The sequence below is a fragment of the Zingiber officinale genome, chromosome 11B (assembly GCF_018446385.1).
Source record: "Zingiber officinale cultivar Zhangliang chromosome 11B, Zo_v1.1, whole genome shotgun sequence".
Classification (NCBI taxonomy): Eukaryota; Viridiplantae; Streptophyta; class Magnoliopsida; order Zingiberales; family Zingiberaceae; genus Zingiber; species Zingiber officinale.
Genome location: NC_056007.1, coordinates 3,081,788 through 3,099,500, shown reverse-complemented (window position 1 = coordinate 3,099,500; position 17,713 = coordinate 3,081,788). Strand labels below are relative to the sequence as shown.

Below are 17,713 nucleotides of genomic sequence, written 5' to 3'. Positions count from 1 at the left end.
GGCATGGCGTTGGCGGAAAAATCGTGCATTAGTGAAGAGGGTCGGACCATCCATGAGGCCAAGGAAGCGACCGCCTCAGCGCCCACCACAGGAAAGGGCCCAATTTTAAAAAAAAAATTATAAAAAATAAGGGCATGCCGATAAACCCTATTCTCACGGAGGCAAACACCGTCGATTCTCAATTTCTCACGAAGGCGGCACGCACCGACGTTGCAACACACGAGCACACGATTTCTTTAATTCTTCTCCGGCGTTCATCCCACTAAGGCATAAAAAGAAAAGATTGGGTGCAGGATTTGGTTAGGCTTTATCTTTTTGCATCATTTTCTAAACATTTAAGTTGAATCTTCCTATCTCTAGTTAGGCTTTATCTTTTTGCATCATTTTCTAAACATTATGAACCTTCCTATCTCTGTTTTACTTTTGTAGTTTTGTGTTGGATGGTATTTCTCATGAATATCCTTCTTTACTTTACGAGATTTTGATTCTGTTTTTTCTTATCTCTGCCTTGTTTATTGTTCTCTAATTATTTAATTTCGGTAGTAATGTGAAGTTTGATATTGATATTAGGCACTTTATTTTTTTTGTCGAATACTAAATTTAATAAACTCGGTCTTCTTTTTGGTAAAGGTTGAACCTAAATTGCAAAAGTATTTTATTGTTCTCTAATTATTAGGAACTCTTTTAATAATTTGCAAGTATAATAAAAGAATATTGAAAATACCTCCTAAATATCTATCTGGAGCTCAAAAGAGAAAAATGAAACAAAAGGAGGAAGCATTAATTCAAAGTCAAACCGGTGATATTAACAAATATTTTATTAGAAGTAGCAAAATAGAAAGAGAGGAATTAGGGGATAATTTGGTGATTGAAGAACAAAGCCACAATGAAAATGAAAAATTGGTTGAGGCTGCCAATTTGATTGAGTCGAATGAAAACTTAGAAGAAGACTCTCAACTTGGAAAATTAAATTCGATTATGAATTTGGAGGATCCTGGAAATTGGAATAGCATTGATCAAAAATTGAGAGATTACTTAATTGAAATGGGTCCAAAAAGAGTGAATGATTTTTTGTTTCCTAAGGATAGTAGCAATAGGCATTTTGATTTATCACATTATACACGGGTAATGGCAAATGGATAAACATTAGATAGAAGATGGCTTGTATATTCTATTTTATTGGATAAAATATTTTGCTTCTGTTGCAAGTTGTTCAAGACTGAACAAATGATGAGTAGAATGGGGAATTTGGATAATGATGGATACAAAGACTGGCGTAATATGCATAGAAGTCTTAAACAACATGAAGCTAGTAGAGACCATATGGATTGTATGATTGCTTGGGTTGAATTAGAAAAGTGGCTGGAAAACAATCAAACAATTGATTATAGTATGCAACTTCAAATCAACAAAGAAAGACAACATTGGAAGCAAGTGTTAACAAGAATAATTTCCATTGTGAAAACACTTGCCAAAAATACTTTGGCATTTCAAGGGGATGATGAGAAACTTTATGTCGGGAACAATGGGCTATTTTTGCAAATGATAGAAATGGTTGCTGAGTTTGATCCAGTGATGGAGGAGCATGTTCGATGTTGTGAAGCAAAGGAATCTCAATATACATATTTTAGTCCAAAAATTCAAAATAAACTAATAGAGACTTTGGCAAATGAAGTGAAAAGGGCAATCATTGCAAAAGTTAAACATGCAAAATATTTTTCAATAATACTTGATTGTACTTCAGATGCAAGTCATCAAGAACAAATGTCTCTAGTGCTACGATATTTGGATGATTCAACGGACACACCAAAAGTAGAAGAATATTGGGTTGACTTTTTGAAGGTGGATGACACATCAGGTCTTGGGTTATTAAGTGAACTTCTAAATGTGTTAACTAGAGTTGGGCTTGACATTGATGACATAAGAGGACAGGGGTACGACAATAGGTCTAACATGAGTGGAAGACACAAAGGTGTACAAAAAAGATTGCTTGAAATAAATCAGAGAGCCTTTTACACACCATGTGGTTGTCATAGTCTCAATTTGGCCTTAGTTGATACGGTGGAATGTTGTCCTAAAGCCAAATCCTTCTTTGGAGTGGTGCAATGCATCTACACATTGTTTTCTTCCTCTACAAAGAGATGGAAAATTTTTAAAGATAAGGTGTCTGGTTTGACTGTTAAGCCATTGTCACATACCCATTGGGAAAGTCATGTTGAAAGTGTTAAAGCCATAAAAGAGCAAATTGTAAATATAAGAGATGCTTTACTTGACTTGGCAGAAGTTGCTGAAGATTCTAAAACAAAGAGTGATGCGGAGACCTTAGCACTATATGATCTTGAGAGTTTTGAGTTCTTGCTTGGAATGGTAATCTGGTATAATTTGTACGAGCAATAAATACTGTGAGTAAGTTTATTCAATCTGAAGATATGGATATTGATATTGCGATCAACCTTTTACAAGGACTTGATCAATTTCTTGATAAGTTTAGAGAAGAGGGGTTTGCTAGTTCCATGAATGAAGCTGTGCAAATCGCAAGTGAAATGGGGATTGAACCTAAATTTCGAGAAAACGTATCATTCGAAGAAAGAAACAATTTGATGAAAGTGACAATGATGATGTGGCACGATCAGGTGAAGAGTCTTTTAGAGTTGAATATTTTCTGTTTATAATTGATCAAGCTCGATCTTCTCTTCAAGTTCGATTTGAACAATTTAAATAATATCAAGAGATTTTTGAGTTTTTATTGAATTTTGAAAAGTTAAAGAGTGAGCCTTTAACTAGCCTGATGAAGTCTTGTATGCAGCTTCTGTTGGATCGCGATGTTTCGATAAGGGGGGATGAATATCGATTACGAAAAATTCTTCGATAAGAGTTAAACGCAGCGGAAAAATTAAGCAATGCTAACACAGACCAATTTTACTTGGTTCGGAGCCTGTGTCGACTCCTACTCCAAAGTCCGCACTCTTTGAGTGCTTTCGGTGGGCAATCACTAGCAATTCGAAATTTATTACAAACTATGTACAGGAAATGCTAATGAAACTAAAAGAAATACCGACAAAGGAATAAATAGAAAAGGAGAATTGTGTTGTCGGAACTTCGTTAGCGTCGCAGGACCGCAGAGCAGTAGAGCAAGCAGTAGAAGATCTTCTTTTCGGTTGTTGTCTTGAGCTCCACCCCTGACCCTCCTTTTATATGAGGCTCGGGGCACCCCGGATCCCTTCCGGGCACCCTGGTGGGACGTGGCAGATCCAACCAGTGAGCTCCACGTGGCGACGACGCGATGGGATAAAACTTGCCTCCTAGGCGCTCGGACCACCTTTTTCCAGGGAACATCTTTCCTGCAAAACAAGGTTAGTCCGAGGCAAATAGATAATGTATATCCTGCAAAACAAAGTGTTAGCACAGTTTATAAGTTCAATATAAAAGGTATGACTTAGATTCCGTCTTTCCGAGACCAGAATCTAGTCACGATCTCGACTTAGATATCTGAAATGGATCTAAGCCGGATCGACGCCTAATGTTCCCTTCCCGGGAACGCGACCTCACAGTCACTCCCTTCCAGAGACTTACCTTCACTCACCTGCCAGACGTCCTGTCAACCCTTCGACCCGTCTGCAGTGGCCCCCCCCCCCCCCAAGTCTCCATGTAAATCTTCCCTATATATATATATATATATATAGTATACATATATAATTAGAATGGTGAAGGAGTACAAGATGATAAAATTAATCTTCCTTTTTAATATATTTTAATATAATCATGATATACTTATTAAATATGCTATATAATTTTAGAGAAAAATATTTCTCTTGGGTGTTTTTTAATTTACCTGATAGGAATTATGTTGGAAAAAAAAAATTTAACAAAAGGAAACTACTGATCATTAATTATATACAAATATTATTAGTAATAATATTATTAGTTTATTACTATATAGAAATCTTTTCTAATTTATGATATAGGCATTTTCTCTCCTATGGCTAGACATCTAGCATCGTCGATCGCCAGAATTCAAAATTGATTACATATTTAGAAAGTCCGCAACCTAAATTTTCTATTGGTAGTTTGATACCAAAATCTTGAAGTAATATTGCAACTTGAGAAGGGTCGTTGGCCCTTGTTTCGTGTCAGAGCTACATTTGAACTTGTTCGTTATTGTTGTCTTGTCAACCATGGTAACCTAGGACGATGATTTCTAGATAAATTTTGACCTCGATTTCAGTGATAAATTGAGAATTCGGAGGTTGTTCAAGGATGTACAATTTTTTGACGATAATTATTTTTGTCACTTAGCATGCGACCCCCCTAAATTTAAAATTCTAGATCCGCCCCTGCCCGTCTGGACTTCTCGCCAAGCGTCCTGTCAGCTCGTCGACCCGCTTGGACTTCTCGCCAACTAGCCGGTCAGCCCATCGACCTAGCTGGACTTCTCGCCAAGCGTCCGGTCAGCCCGTCGACTCGCTTGGACTTCGTGCCAGACATCCGGTCAGCCCGTCGACCTGTCTGGACTTCGCCTGCACACTCGGTCAGAGTGTTAGATCACGACAAACCTAACTTAACCTGATTTGTCATTCATCAAAACCTGAGTTAGACCGTTAGTACTAACCACACCAACAATCTCCCCCTTTTTGATGGAATGACAACCTGGTTAAGTTAGTGAAAAATATGCAAGTAAAAATAAAAATAAGTATTTAAAGGGTTTTTAAGTTAGTTTGTATTTTCAATTTTGGTTTAGCTAACTTAACCAACTATCTCTCCTCCTTTGGCATTCATCAAACAAGGACATAAGTCAAACACTCAAAAATACAGAATACAGACAAAGTTAAAATGTAAGGAATGATGTCAAGTTAACTTGGGGGAGTTTAAACTTTTGAAGATTTGTTTAATGCATTAGCTTTAGCTTTTAGAAAATAGCTAAGTTTTGAAAAAGTAGCAAGATAACTTAGTGATGAGTATATTTTGAGTAACTTTTAAAGATAATTTTTGCAAAATTAATATAATTTTCATAAATGAATTTCCAAACTCAAAGAGATTTTTCTAATCAGAAATTTGAAAACCAGACCAAGGTGTAGATTTTGAGTATAAGTTTCAAATTTTAAGATTAAGTTTTAAATTTTCAAAATACGGTTAAATTTTGAAATATTTTTCAAACATAAGTTTTCAAAATCAAAGTTTCAAGATCAAGGTGTAGATTTTTCAAAATAAGTTTCTGTTAGGACCAAAAGTAGCTAGAGGGGGGGGTGAATAGCTCGTCGCGTGCTCGTTGCTCGGTGTTGCTTGTTTCTTCAAGAATGCGCAGCGGAAAATACATAAACAAACACAAACACGCTAACACTAGGAGTTTACTTGGTATCCACCTCCAACGGAGATGACTAATCCAAGGATCCACACCACGCACGCACCCTCCACTATGAAAACACTCCTTTTCGGTAACTACTGAGGGCGGAGAAGCCCTACAAGACTCTCAGTACAAGAAGAAGAAAGGGTAGTAAAGAATAAGCAAAAGCTTACAAGAAATGCAGTAAAAACCCTAGCTTCTTCTTCTTCTCGTTGCAACTCGCCTCTTGACTTGGATGAACCTCCAAGAACCTTCAAGAACTGGCGGTGAGGAGCTTAGAGAGTGCTGGGGAGGAGCTGTGTTGAATCTGGAATGAATCGGTGAAGTTCTGCTGAAGAAATCGCACGCCAACAGCTATAAACGACGCCAACGGTCGAATCCCAATCGATTGGATTGCTCCCAATCGATTGGGGAGGCTTTGGATCGATCCACGGATCGATCCAGAGCGCCTCTGTGCTCTGGAAAAACTTCTGGATCGATCCACGGATCGATCCAGCGCTTAGCAGCGTCCCAATCGATCCACTGATCGATTGGGACCTCTGGATCGATCCACGGATCGATCCAGAGAGGTTCTGTTCGTGGGGACTCACCGGATCGATCCACGGATCGATCCAGATCTTCTGGATCGATCCACTGATCGATCCAAACCTGCTGGATCAATCCACGGATCAATCCAAACCTGCTGGATCAATCCACGGATCAATCCAAACCTGCTGGATCAATCCACGGATCAATCCAAACCTTGGTTTTTGCCCAAAGCCCCCTAAACCAACATCTAGTCAACCATGACTTGTTGGTACATAAGACCTAGCATCCGGTCACCCTTGGCCAGCTAGGACTCTCTCACCAAGTGTCTGGTCAATCCCTTTGACCCACTTGGACTTTTCTCTTCTTGCCAAGTATCCGGTCACTCCCTAAGACCTACTTGGACTTTTCTTCCTCGTGCCAAGTATCCGGTCAATCCCTTTGACCTACTTGGACTCTCACCAGATGTCTGGTCAACCTTGACCCATCTGGATTTCTCTTGCCTGGCTTCACTCACCAGGACTTTCCCAATTGCCTAGATTCACTCACTAGGTCTTTCACCTGGCTTCACTCACCAGGATTTTTCTCCTGCCTAGCTTCACTCACTAGGACTTCCCAATTGCCTAGCTTTACTCACTAGGTCTTTCACCTGGCTTCACTCACCAGGATTTTCCTCCTGCCTAACATCCCAGTTAGGACTTCCCAGTCAAGTATCCGGTCATCCTTGACCTACTTGACTCTTCTTCAATCAATATCTTATTGTCAAACATCTAAACCCAAACCAAGACTCAGCTTGGTCAACCAGGTCAACCTTGACCTGAGGGATGTTGCACCAACAATCTCCCCCTTTTTGATGTTTGACAATACCACAATAACACTTACAATGCCACATGTAAGTTAGGCTAATCTCATAGCCTCATTCTTCATGCCACTAGGTAATGAAAGCATAAGTTAAGCTTTTCATTCTCCCCCAAGAGGGAAAACTCCCTCTTAGATAATGAAAGCCTAACTTACTCCCTTTCACACGTCCTTTCATTCTCCCCCTATTGGCACACATCAACCTATGCCCCCTCTTTGGGCACACTTCAACAAATCCATTTGTTGAAAACTCTCCCCCTGAAGAGTTGCTCATCATTGGTTACAACTTCACTCGTTGAACCAACATGATAATGAAGGTCCCATACCCTTCATTTATTCTTAACTTCTTCCTCAATGTAGACAAATACCCAACCTTGAGCATTTTCTAACATCTTGAGTTCCCACTTGAAATAATGAGGATATCCACTCCCCATTTCAAGTTTAAAAGCTCGTCCATGAGCATTTTCTTTAAAGAAGGTTAACCACCTTCCAAGGTTCATGAAAAATAATTTTCATGCCTTTAAAGAGTCCCTCCCCCTAAAGACATGGTGGTAACTTCTGTCATTGCACCAACAATGACTTGGAATCCCTAAACCTTTAGGAAACCCAGATTTAGAAGTTTTGAGGTTCAAATGTTCAAAATTTGAAACAAACCTCAACCTAAACTTCAATAAAGTCTTCCTTAACCATTCCATCCTTGTTTTCAACACGAAAACACCCTTTTTATGTATACAAATGTATTTTAAGGGTTTGGAATGGTTACATAGACTAACCATGGTTCAAAGATGCTGAAGTCAGGCCTTCCCAGCCAAAATCAGCAACTTGGATCGATTGGAGTTGGGATCCAATCGATTGAACCAACCGAATCGATCCACTGATCGATTCAGTATGTGTGGATCGATCCACTGATCGATCCAGCGAGCTTCTGCTCGCGAGATTTACCTTCCGAATCGATCCACGGATCGATTCAGAACTCCAATCGATCCATGGATCGATCGGAGTTCTGATAGTTGCTGAATTTCAAATTCAGCCAACTTCAGAAACCCCTAGAAAATTCTACAAAAATCCAAAAATCATGAAATTTCGTGTAGACATTATTTAGGGCATACTTAATCATGGAAAAATAGTTTTCTATGAAAATACTTTATATTTTCAAAGATTGATACAAACTTGAAAACTTGCAAAAACTTTAGTGTTTTCTTCAAGTTTGTGTCTAACTATTCAATGGTGATTACTATCAAAAGATAGCCTTCACCAAGGTTTTCCAAAAACATTTTAAAAACATTTTCAAAACCAATATCCCATCATGTTCCTTGGGCATAATGCACATGACTTGTACATTAGCTTTCCCAATGATGGGAAAACACATAACTATGTGTTTTGATGAACTTAAAACTCAAAAGAATGCACTAAATCAACATCTTGAGTTTTGTTCATCATCCTAACATCTCACTTGTATCTAATGTGTACTGAAACACATACAAGTCATCTTATAGGTCTTTGTGAGATGTAAGATTTTGGTTTTGCCCTATTCTAGGGATCATGCATATCTATCTAGGCATTTTGAGAGGTAGACATCCACAAGGATGTTACTTGTTGATTTACTTGTTATAAATGCCACTTGTTGTAAACAAATGCCACTTGTTTAACTAATGCCATATGTCCTTAATTTTTAAGGAAATAAACATAATGCATGATAATGTTATGGCATACATCAAAATAAAATAGCTTTCAAAAGAAAGATTCCTATAACTACATGATGTATGTATGGCATGACATGGTATTTTTGTATTTTCATGATAAGTCATGAATGCAAAATACAAATAAGATAAAATATGATGTCATGGCATATTATGAGCAAACAATCATGGCAAGGTTTAGCATAAATAAAATATACCTAGATTACCTATCTAAGTATCGTTAATCTTAGCTAATCCTAAAACTTAAACCCTAGATTGCCCAAAGTGCTTCAAGAGAGTGCCAAAACCTAAATGAGCATTTCTAATTCTCTTGATTAATTTATGCCAATTGAAATTAAGCTTATCCTCAAATGTTGGCATATTCCATTTTTCCTCAAGAGTAATCACATAAATCAAGGCCCGGAGTGCCTTAAAATTTATAAGAGAATACCAAAATCCCAACTTGGGATTTCTCTAGGTTTTCCCAATTTATGCCTTTTTAAGATAAAATCAATTTTCCACCATTAGGCACATTTTACTCTTTCAAGGAGTAAATAATAATTCCATTTCATTTTCAAAGGTTAACAAAAACCTTGAAAATGCTCCTTGAGTGTCAATTTCCTCAAAGTTGGGTTAACTACCCTTCTAATCAGAGTTGACACTCTCTAACCCATCTATGGGGTAGAGAAGATGCTCCTAGGAACCCAACACCTATTGGTACTCCTTGGATGCTCTAGGTACTCACTAGGGATAACTTCCCTAGATACCTTCCTAGTAACCTTGTTGAGCTTCTTAGAAGCCTTGGTCACATTTTCTAGGTCAACTCTAGGGATAGCCTCTCTTGTGACCTTGTTAGTGACTTTCTTAGACTTCTTAGAAGTCTTAGTCACTTTGGTTGCAAAGATACTTCTAGGGATATCTTCCCTTGTATCTTGGACTTGACCTCTAGACTTAGGGTTTGTTCCATAGTTATATGGAACCCTATGATAACTAGGCACATCCTTTTTAGCTTTGGGTTTGTATCCCAAACCTCTATGACCATTGGATGACCTTTGTGCTCCTAGATCTAGGCTATGCTCATTTTGGCCTAATAAGATATTTTCCATCCTTCTTAGGGTCTTTTCCATTTTATCAAGTCTTGACCTCAAGACTTGATTTTCCATCACTAAGTCCTTAGTTTTTGGTTTTCCATTAAGTCCATGAGCATTTTTATTTCTAGGCTTGTAGCTACAATCCTTAGAGTTCTTGCCTAGACTTTTACCTACATTCCTAGCCTTAGGTGTAGTAGTTTTGGCATGTAGGGCCACATGCTTTTCCTTAAAGCCCTCATGCTTCCTATTCTTATGGTAAATCGCATTAAAATGATAAAAATTAGAATTATCATGCTTTTTACCATAATGTAAAGGAGTAGGCTCAATAAATGTTACCTTCTTCTTTACCTTGGAGGCTCCCCCTTGACTAATGCCTCCTTGAGCCTTGACCATCTTCTTCCCCTTGAGGCATTGACTCCGGTAATGCCCCTTTTGATTGCAAGAGAAGCATATGATATGCTCCTTGCTCTTCTTTGTTCCGGGAATGGTCTCCTCGGGCTTCTCCTTGCCCTTTTGCGTCACTTGACCCTTCTTCTTGGCCAAGTTGGGACACTTGCTCTTGTAGTGCCCACTTTTCCTACACTCAAAACATATTATATGATTTTTATTTTTAATTGAAACATTTATACCTTCTTGTGTAGGGATGGCACTTGCTCCTCCATTTGCTATTTCTTGAATTTCGGAGGTGGCACCATCTTCTTCTTCTTCACTTGACCCGGATGTAGAAGCTTCTCCTTCTTCTTGATCCGGCGTCACCAAGGATTGCTCCCCCTCAATCCTAGAGGTGGAGGCTTCATCATCTTGAACATGAAACAAGGAGTATGCTCCCTCCTTGTTCCCTTCGTTGCATTCCCTTGAGGATGAAGCTTCTTGGATTTCCTCTTCTTCAGAGGTTGAGCATCTCTCAACCTCGGAGTCCTCCTCTTGGTCTTGCTCCAAAGAGTCACCCTCTCTGGATTCTTCATGATCTTGTACAGTGGAGGGGATCTCTTCATGAAGCTTGGCCAATTTGCTCCATAGCTCCTTTGCATCTTCAAACTCTCCAATTTTGCAAAGGATGGTGCTTGGCAATAAATTGACCAAAAGCTTGGTCACTTTGTCATTTGCCTCGCACCTTTGGACTTGCTCCGGGCTCCATTTGCTTTTCTTTAGAACTTTGCCCTTTGAATTTCTTGGAGCCTTGAAGCCTTCCATTAGAGCAAACCATTGCTCTATCTCCATCATAAGAAAATTTTCGATTCTTGATTTCCAAGAATCGAAACTCGTAGAAGTGTATGGTGGAGCCACCCTTGTGTCAAATCCAAGCCCATCTTGGAATTGCATCTTGAAGTTGAGCTTGATAAAGTCTTGAACTTGAAGAATTTGCTCCAACTTCTTCACCCTCTAGCTTTTCTTGATATGCTTGACCCTTCCGGCGATGATTCCGGTGAAGAGCGGCCTTGCTCTGATACCACTTGTTAGGACCAAAAGTAGCTAGAGGGGGGGTGAATAGCTCGTCGCGTGCTCGTTGCTCGGTGTTGCTTGTTTCTTCAAGAATGCGCAGCGGAAAATACATAAACAAACACAAACACGCTAACACTAGGAGTTTACTTGGTATCCACCTCCAACGGAGATGACTAATCCAAGGATCCACACCACGCACGCACCCTCCACTATGAAAACACTCCTTTTCGGTAACTACCGAGGGCGGAGAAGCCCTACAAGACTCTCAGTACAAGAAGAAGAAAGGGTAGTAAAGAATAAGCAAAAGCTTACAAGAAATGCAGTAAAAACCCTAGCTTCTTCTTCTTCTCATTGCAACTCGCCTCTTGACTTGGATGAACCTCCAAGAACCTTCAAGAACTGGCGGTGAGGAGCTTAGAGAGTGCTGGGGAGGAGCTGTGTTGAATCTGGAATGAATCGGTGAAGTTCTGCCGAAGGAATCGCACGCCAACAGCTATAAACGACGCCAACGGTCGAATCCCAATCGATTGGATTGCTCCCAATCGATCGGGGAGGCTTTGGATCGATCCACGGATCGATCCAGAGCGCCTCTGTGCTCTAGAATCTGGATCGATCCACGGATCGATCCAGAGCGCCTCTGTGCTCGTCCCAATCGATCCACTGATCGATTGGGACCTCTGGATCGATCCACGGATCGATCCAGAGAGGTTCTGTTCGTGGGGACTCACCGGATCGATCGGTGGATCGATCCAGATCTTCTGGATCGATCCACTGATCGATCCAAACCTGCTGGATCAATCCACGGATCAATCCAAACCTGCTGGATCAATCCACGGATCAATCCAAACCTGCTGGATCAATCCACGGATCAATCCAAACCTTGGTTTTTGCCCAAAACCAAGCCCAAAGCCCCCTAAACCAACATCTAGTCAACCATGACTTGTTGGTACATAAGACCTAGCATCCGGTCACCCTTGGCCAGCTAGGACTCTCTCACCAAGTGTCTGGTCAATCCCTTTGACCCACTTGGACTTTTCTCTTCTTGCCAAGTATCCGGTCACTCCCTAAGACCTACTTGGACTTTTCTTCCTCGTGCCAAGTATCCGGTCAATCCCTTTGACCTACTTGGACTCTCACCAGATGTCTGGTCAACCTTGACCCATCTGGATTTCTCTTGCCTGGCTTCACTCACCAGGACTTTCCCAATTGCCTAGATTCACTCACTAGGTCTTTCACCTGGCTTCACTCACCAGGATTTTTCTCCTGCCTAGCTTCACTCACTAGGACTTCCCAATTGCCTAGCTTCACTCACTAGGTCTTTCACCTGGCTTCACTCACCAGGATTTTCCTCCTGCCTAACATCCCAGTTAGGACTTCCCAGTCAAGTATCCGGTCATCCTTGACCTACTTGACTCTTCTTCAATCAATATCTTATTGTCAAACATCTAAACCCAAACCAAGACTCAGCTTGGTCAACCAGGTCAACCTTGACCTGAGGGATGTTGCACCAACAGTTTCAACTTTGAAACGTTTTTCAAACCTGAGTTTTCAAAACCAGAATTTAAAATTAAGTTTAAAAAAAATCTACTTTTCAAAACTAATTAAGACTAAGTTTGTATTTGCTTAACTTAATTTTCAACATTAAGTTTGAAAAATTATAATTTCAGAATTAAGTAAAGTCTCAACATCACAAGTGAGGTCAACTTTTAAGCTAGATTCAATTTTCAAAATCACTTTTCAATAAAAAGTAAAAAAACTTAATTTTATATGAGTTAGTTTTCAAAAATAGGTTTAAGAAAGCATTTTTCAAAAAAAATATTTTTAATAATTGAAAAATAAGTAAATTAATTTCTCCCCCTGAACTTGACGTTAAAATTTTCAAAGTAAGATTTTTAATGTATGATTTTTTTTTTAAATTGAGGTAGGATTTTCTAAAGAGAAATAGAAATTTGATAAAAAGAAAAAATTGAGCCTCCCCCTGAATTTCTTACTCCCCTTAATTTAATATCTCCCCATTAAGTTAATACTAAGGTTTGGCTATATTAAATTTTACAGCCTCAATACATTTTTGTACCTAAGTGTTAGTAACACTTATGTTTATCGAGCATATTATTTATATAAGTATTTTTATATACTTGGTATAGTTTTTTTTTTATAAGAATAAGATTATTGAAATTAATGAATAATCAATTATTTTTAATAATAAGTAATAAGTAATTTACTGCAAACTTAATAATAGTTAATCATTATCAATAGTTTATTGATTAACTTTTATTTTACTTGACTTATCTGATTAAATTTCATATTAATTATCTTAATATCAATGGATAATAGTTATAGTTTATCTTTTGTTTTTCATTTACTTAGTCTTTAAGTTTTGATTAAGAAACCTAAGTTACGTTTAATTAGGATTACTTAAGTTAGGTTTATTTTGACTAACATCAACATTAAGATTGATTGAGTTAAATTAAGGTTTAATTAGTTTCTTTTTTTTATATAAGATCATATCTAATTTAAAGTACAATTGACTACAGTTAATGTTTTTACTCTAATTATTTACTTGTTAAAATTTCAGTTTTAAATTTCATTTTTAATTTAAGCTTTAAATTTTATTTTAAGTTAATTTAAGTTTTAATTTTTAGTTATAATTTAAGTTTCTAAAGTTTTAATTAACTAAAGTGTCTTAGTTTTAGAATAACTCTTAATGTCTTTTATTTTTTATATTTTTTTAAAATAGAGTTTTTTAAATAATTTAAAATATTTTTAAAATATTTTTTTTAAATGAATTTTTTAAAGTAAAAAATGAAAACTTTAAAGAATTTTTAAAATGTATATTTTTTTGAGGTTTTTTATAAATAATTTTAAAAGGATTTTAAAAATAATTTTTAAAGAATTTGTAAACTAATTTTTAAATAATTTTTAAAATAGTTTTTAAAAGAATTTTTAAAATAATTTTTTGAAGGATTTTTAAAATAGTTTTCAAAAGAATTTTTAAAATAGTTTTTAAAAGGATTTTAAAAATAATTTTTAAAAGGAGTTTTAAAATAGTTTTTAAAAGGAGTTTTAAAATAGTTTTTAAAAGAATTTTTAAGAGGATTTTTTTTAAAATAGTTTTTAAAAGTAATTTTTAAATAATTTGTAAAAGAAATTTTAAAAGAGTTCCTAAAAGGATTTTTAAAATAATTTTTAAAATGGTTTTTAAAAGGATTTTTAAAATAGTTTTTAAAAGGATTTTCCTTTTAAAAATAATTTTTAAAATAGTTTTTGAAAATATTTTTAAAATAGTTTTTAAAAGGATTTTTAAAATATTATTTAAAATAATTTTTTTTTAAAAAAAGTAGTTTTTAAAAGGATTTTTAAGATAATTTTTAAAAGAGTTTTTAAAAGGTTTTAAAATAATTTTTAAAAGAATTTTTAAACTGAATTTTAAAGGTTTTTAAAATAATTTTAAAAGAATTTTTAAAAATAGTTTCAAAAGTTTTTAATATAATTTTTAAAATAATTTTTAAAAAGAGTTTTAAAAGTTTTTTAAAAAATAGTTTTTAAAATGATTTTTTAAAATTTTAAAATAATTTTTTTAAAATGATTTTTAAAAGATTTTAAAATTATTTTTAAAATAATTTTGAAGTTAATATAATTTTTAAAATTATTTAAAAATCAAAATAATTTTAAATTCAAAATAATTTTTTTGTTAAAATAATTTTTAAATTAAAATAATTTGTAAAATAATTTTTAAGTTAAAATGATTTTTATGTTAAAATAATTTTTAGGTTAAAATGATTTTTATGTTAAAATAATTTTTAGAATAATTTTTTATGTTAAAATAATTTTTAATATAATTTTTAAGTTAAAATAATTTTTCAGTTCAAATAATTTTTAGAATAATTTTTAAGTTAAAAACAAAGTTTTTAAATTTTGAGATTTAATTTTAATTTTAATCTTAAATTTAAATTTTGAATTCAAAAATTTAATTTTGATCCTTAGTCATCTCACCCAATCTAAATTATCAACTGCTGGTTCATCATCGGCTTCGTCGTCAACTACTGGGTGTTCAAGCACCACAAGCAGTGGTGGGGGCGCTACACCTATGTCATGTCTGCCGCCCTCGACGCCGGCACAAGCTTCATGGGCGTCGTCGCCTTCTTCGCTCTCGGGAACTATAACATCTACTCCGTCAACTGGTGGGGAGGCGTCACCGAAGACTATTGTCCCCTCGCTAAATGCCCCACCGAGCCCGACGCCTACATCCCCGAGGGATGTCCTGAACTTCATTGAATGAATTATATAATACACGGCGAGACAGAAGATAATTACTTTGTTATTGGGCTTTGATTGAGTTGATGAAAGCCTTTATGTACAAAATTTGAGATTTTTAATAAAGTTCCATTTAAAAAAACAAATGTTAGAATTATTTACACTATTTTTTTATTTTTTAGGATTATAAATGAATTTTGTGTTTAATTCGATAAAATTAGTTTATATTATTATTATTTGATAATTCAATATTCAAATTTGATCATGTCTGAAAGAGGTGAAGGCGGTGAGTTGAAAATGAGGCTCCACTGTTGACTCGACGAAGATTTCATGTTGTCTTGCAACACAAGGAGCGTTAGTGTTGGACTAGGGAAGGGGGTCCCTGACGTTGGTTCTCCGACGTTCAAGTCATCACACGGTTTGAAGGAAAGAAAATGGAGGAAGAACATTGTAGCAATCTGTGTATCGAAATATAGAGCATCACATACTTTTGTCTGTAGATGAAAATCTCTTTTCTAGTGTAAGTGTTGTGTTATGCACATATCTCAAAGTATTGACATGTTTTCCAAAGTATCCCTAAGAAAAGACAAGTCATAAAGTGCTTCTAACGTATTTTCTTAAACAAGCAAACAAATCTCTGAAATTTGACGAGCTGGAAGCTTCATAAATACGATTTGCTTGCAGGATGTTCTTTGTCCTTTATAGTACAAACTTATAAAAAAGAACGATATAGCAAGTGTACGGATTCTACTGTGGGCAAGTCGTTGGCCACACTGCTAAGGGATCGTCAACTCGGGCATATGATGGGTCACCCTCGACCTATTCGTTGGCCAAGTGAAGGAGCATTGTGCCCGATCGGCCCTAGGCCCCGATCGACTAAGGATGTGGGTCGGGGTACTTATGCTTAGCAATGACGATGTTCTTTGTCCTTTATAGTACAAACTTCAAAAATAGTACGATATAACAAGTGTACGGGTTTTGTTGTGGGTTAGTCGATCGCCACACAACCAAGGGATCGTTTGCTCGGCCTTATGATGGGGTGCACTCGACCTGACACTCACTTGGCCTATTTGTTGGTCGAGTGAAGGAGCATTGTGCCCGATCGGCCCTAAGCCCTGATTAGCTGAGGTTGTGGGTCGGGGTACTTATGCTTAGCAATGAGGATGCTCTTTGTCTTTTATAGTATAAACTTCAACAAAAGTATGATATAACAGGTGTACGGGTTCTGCTGTGGGTCAGTCGGTCGCCACACAGCCAGGGGATCTTCAACTCGGCCTTATGATGGGTCGCCCTCAGCCTGACGCTCACTTGGCCTATCCATTGGCCGAGTGAAGGAGCATTGTGCTCGATTGGCCCTAGGCCCCGATCGGCTAAGGTTGTGGGTCGGGGTACTACTGCTAAACAATGAGGATGACCTATGGGTTCCAAGTTGAGACGTTAAATTCGATCAAATTGGAGGCCTGGTCAGACATTCACGTCCGACTGATCATGTAATCAACTCGGGCCCGCCCCTATTATTGCTACTATTTTTGACCTCTTTTTGACTTTGACCATTATATTAGCCAATCTTTTCTATTTTGACCTACTTTTTAGAGATCTACATTTATCACCATACCAATACCCTTAGGACGCGCTTGGTTCGGGGTTATCCTTGATAACCTTGGTTATCCATCCAAAGTTATCAACGAAAACCTTGTTTGGTTTAGGTAATCGATGATTCCCGAGTAATGTGTCATGTCTGACACGTCAGCAAAAAGGGCATGCAACCCAGAATCAGAAAACCGAGGTTTTTCTTGATTCTGGGGTTAGCGAAATTTTTTTACCGAAAATACCCTCGAATAAGAGAAAAATGTAATAAAAAAAAGAAAAATGTAAAGAAAACCCTAAAAATATATAAAATAAATTAATTTTTTTTAAAAAAAAATTAAAAATGTAAAAAAACATTAAAAAATTTAAAAAATAGAAAAAACATTAAAAAAATGTTTAAAATAATAAAAAAAATAGGGAAAAATAAAAAAAAACATAAAAAATAGAACTATAGAAAAAAACGTAAAAAACTTAAAAAATATATAAAAAATAAAAAAAACATTAAAAAATTAAAAAATATATATATAATAAAAATAGGAAAAAAGTAAAAAATAAAAAACATATAAAAATAAAAATTAAACAAACATAAAAATAAATAAATAATAAATAATAAATAATAAAAAAGGTAAAAAAATTAAAAGAAACTTTAACAAAATTTTAAAAATAAAAAAATAAAAAATAAAAAATGAAAAGAAATAAAAAAAATAAAAAAACATAAAAATAAAGAAAAATATGAAAAATATGAAAAATAAAAAATAAAAAAATGTAGAGTTTAATAATAATAATAATAATAATAATAATATATGGTTGATTTTGTAACTAAGGGTAATATAGTAAAATATTAAACTAGGTTGATGTGGATATGGTGTATGGCAGGGGAGGAAATAGGAGCAAAGGGAGGGGCAATTTGGGAAAAGGAGGAGATAGGGTTTTAA

At 35.9% G+C, this 17,713-nt stretch overlaps 1 protein-coding gene across 1 annotated transcript; it reads left to right on the top strand.

Moving 5' to 3' along the window:
* Positions 1-978: 978 nt before the first annotated feature.
* LOC122035304 (zinc finger MYM-type protein 1-like) lies at positions 979-15,212 on the top strand. Its single transcript, XM_042594718.1, has 3 exons — positions 979-1,125; positions 1,210-2,367; positions 14,994-15,212. The coding sequence occupies exons 1-3, from the start codon at positions 979-981 to the stop codon at positions 15,210-15,212; spliced, it is 1,524 nt and encodes a 507-aa protein (XP_042450652.1).
* The last annotated feature ends 2,501 nt before the right edge of the window (positions 15,213-17,713 follow it).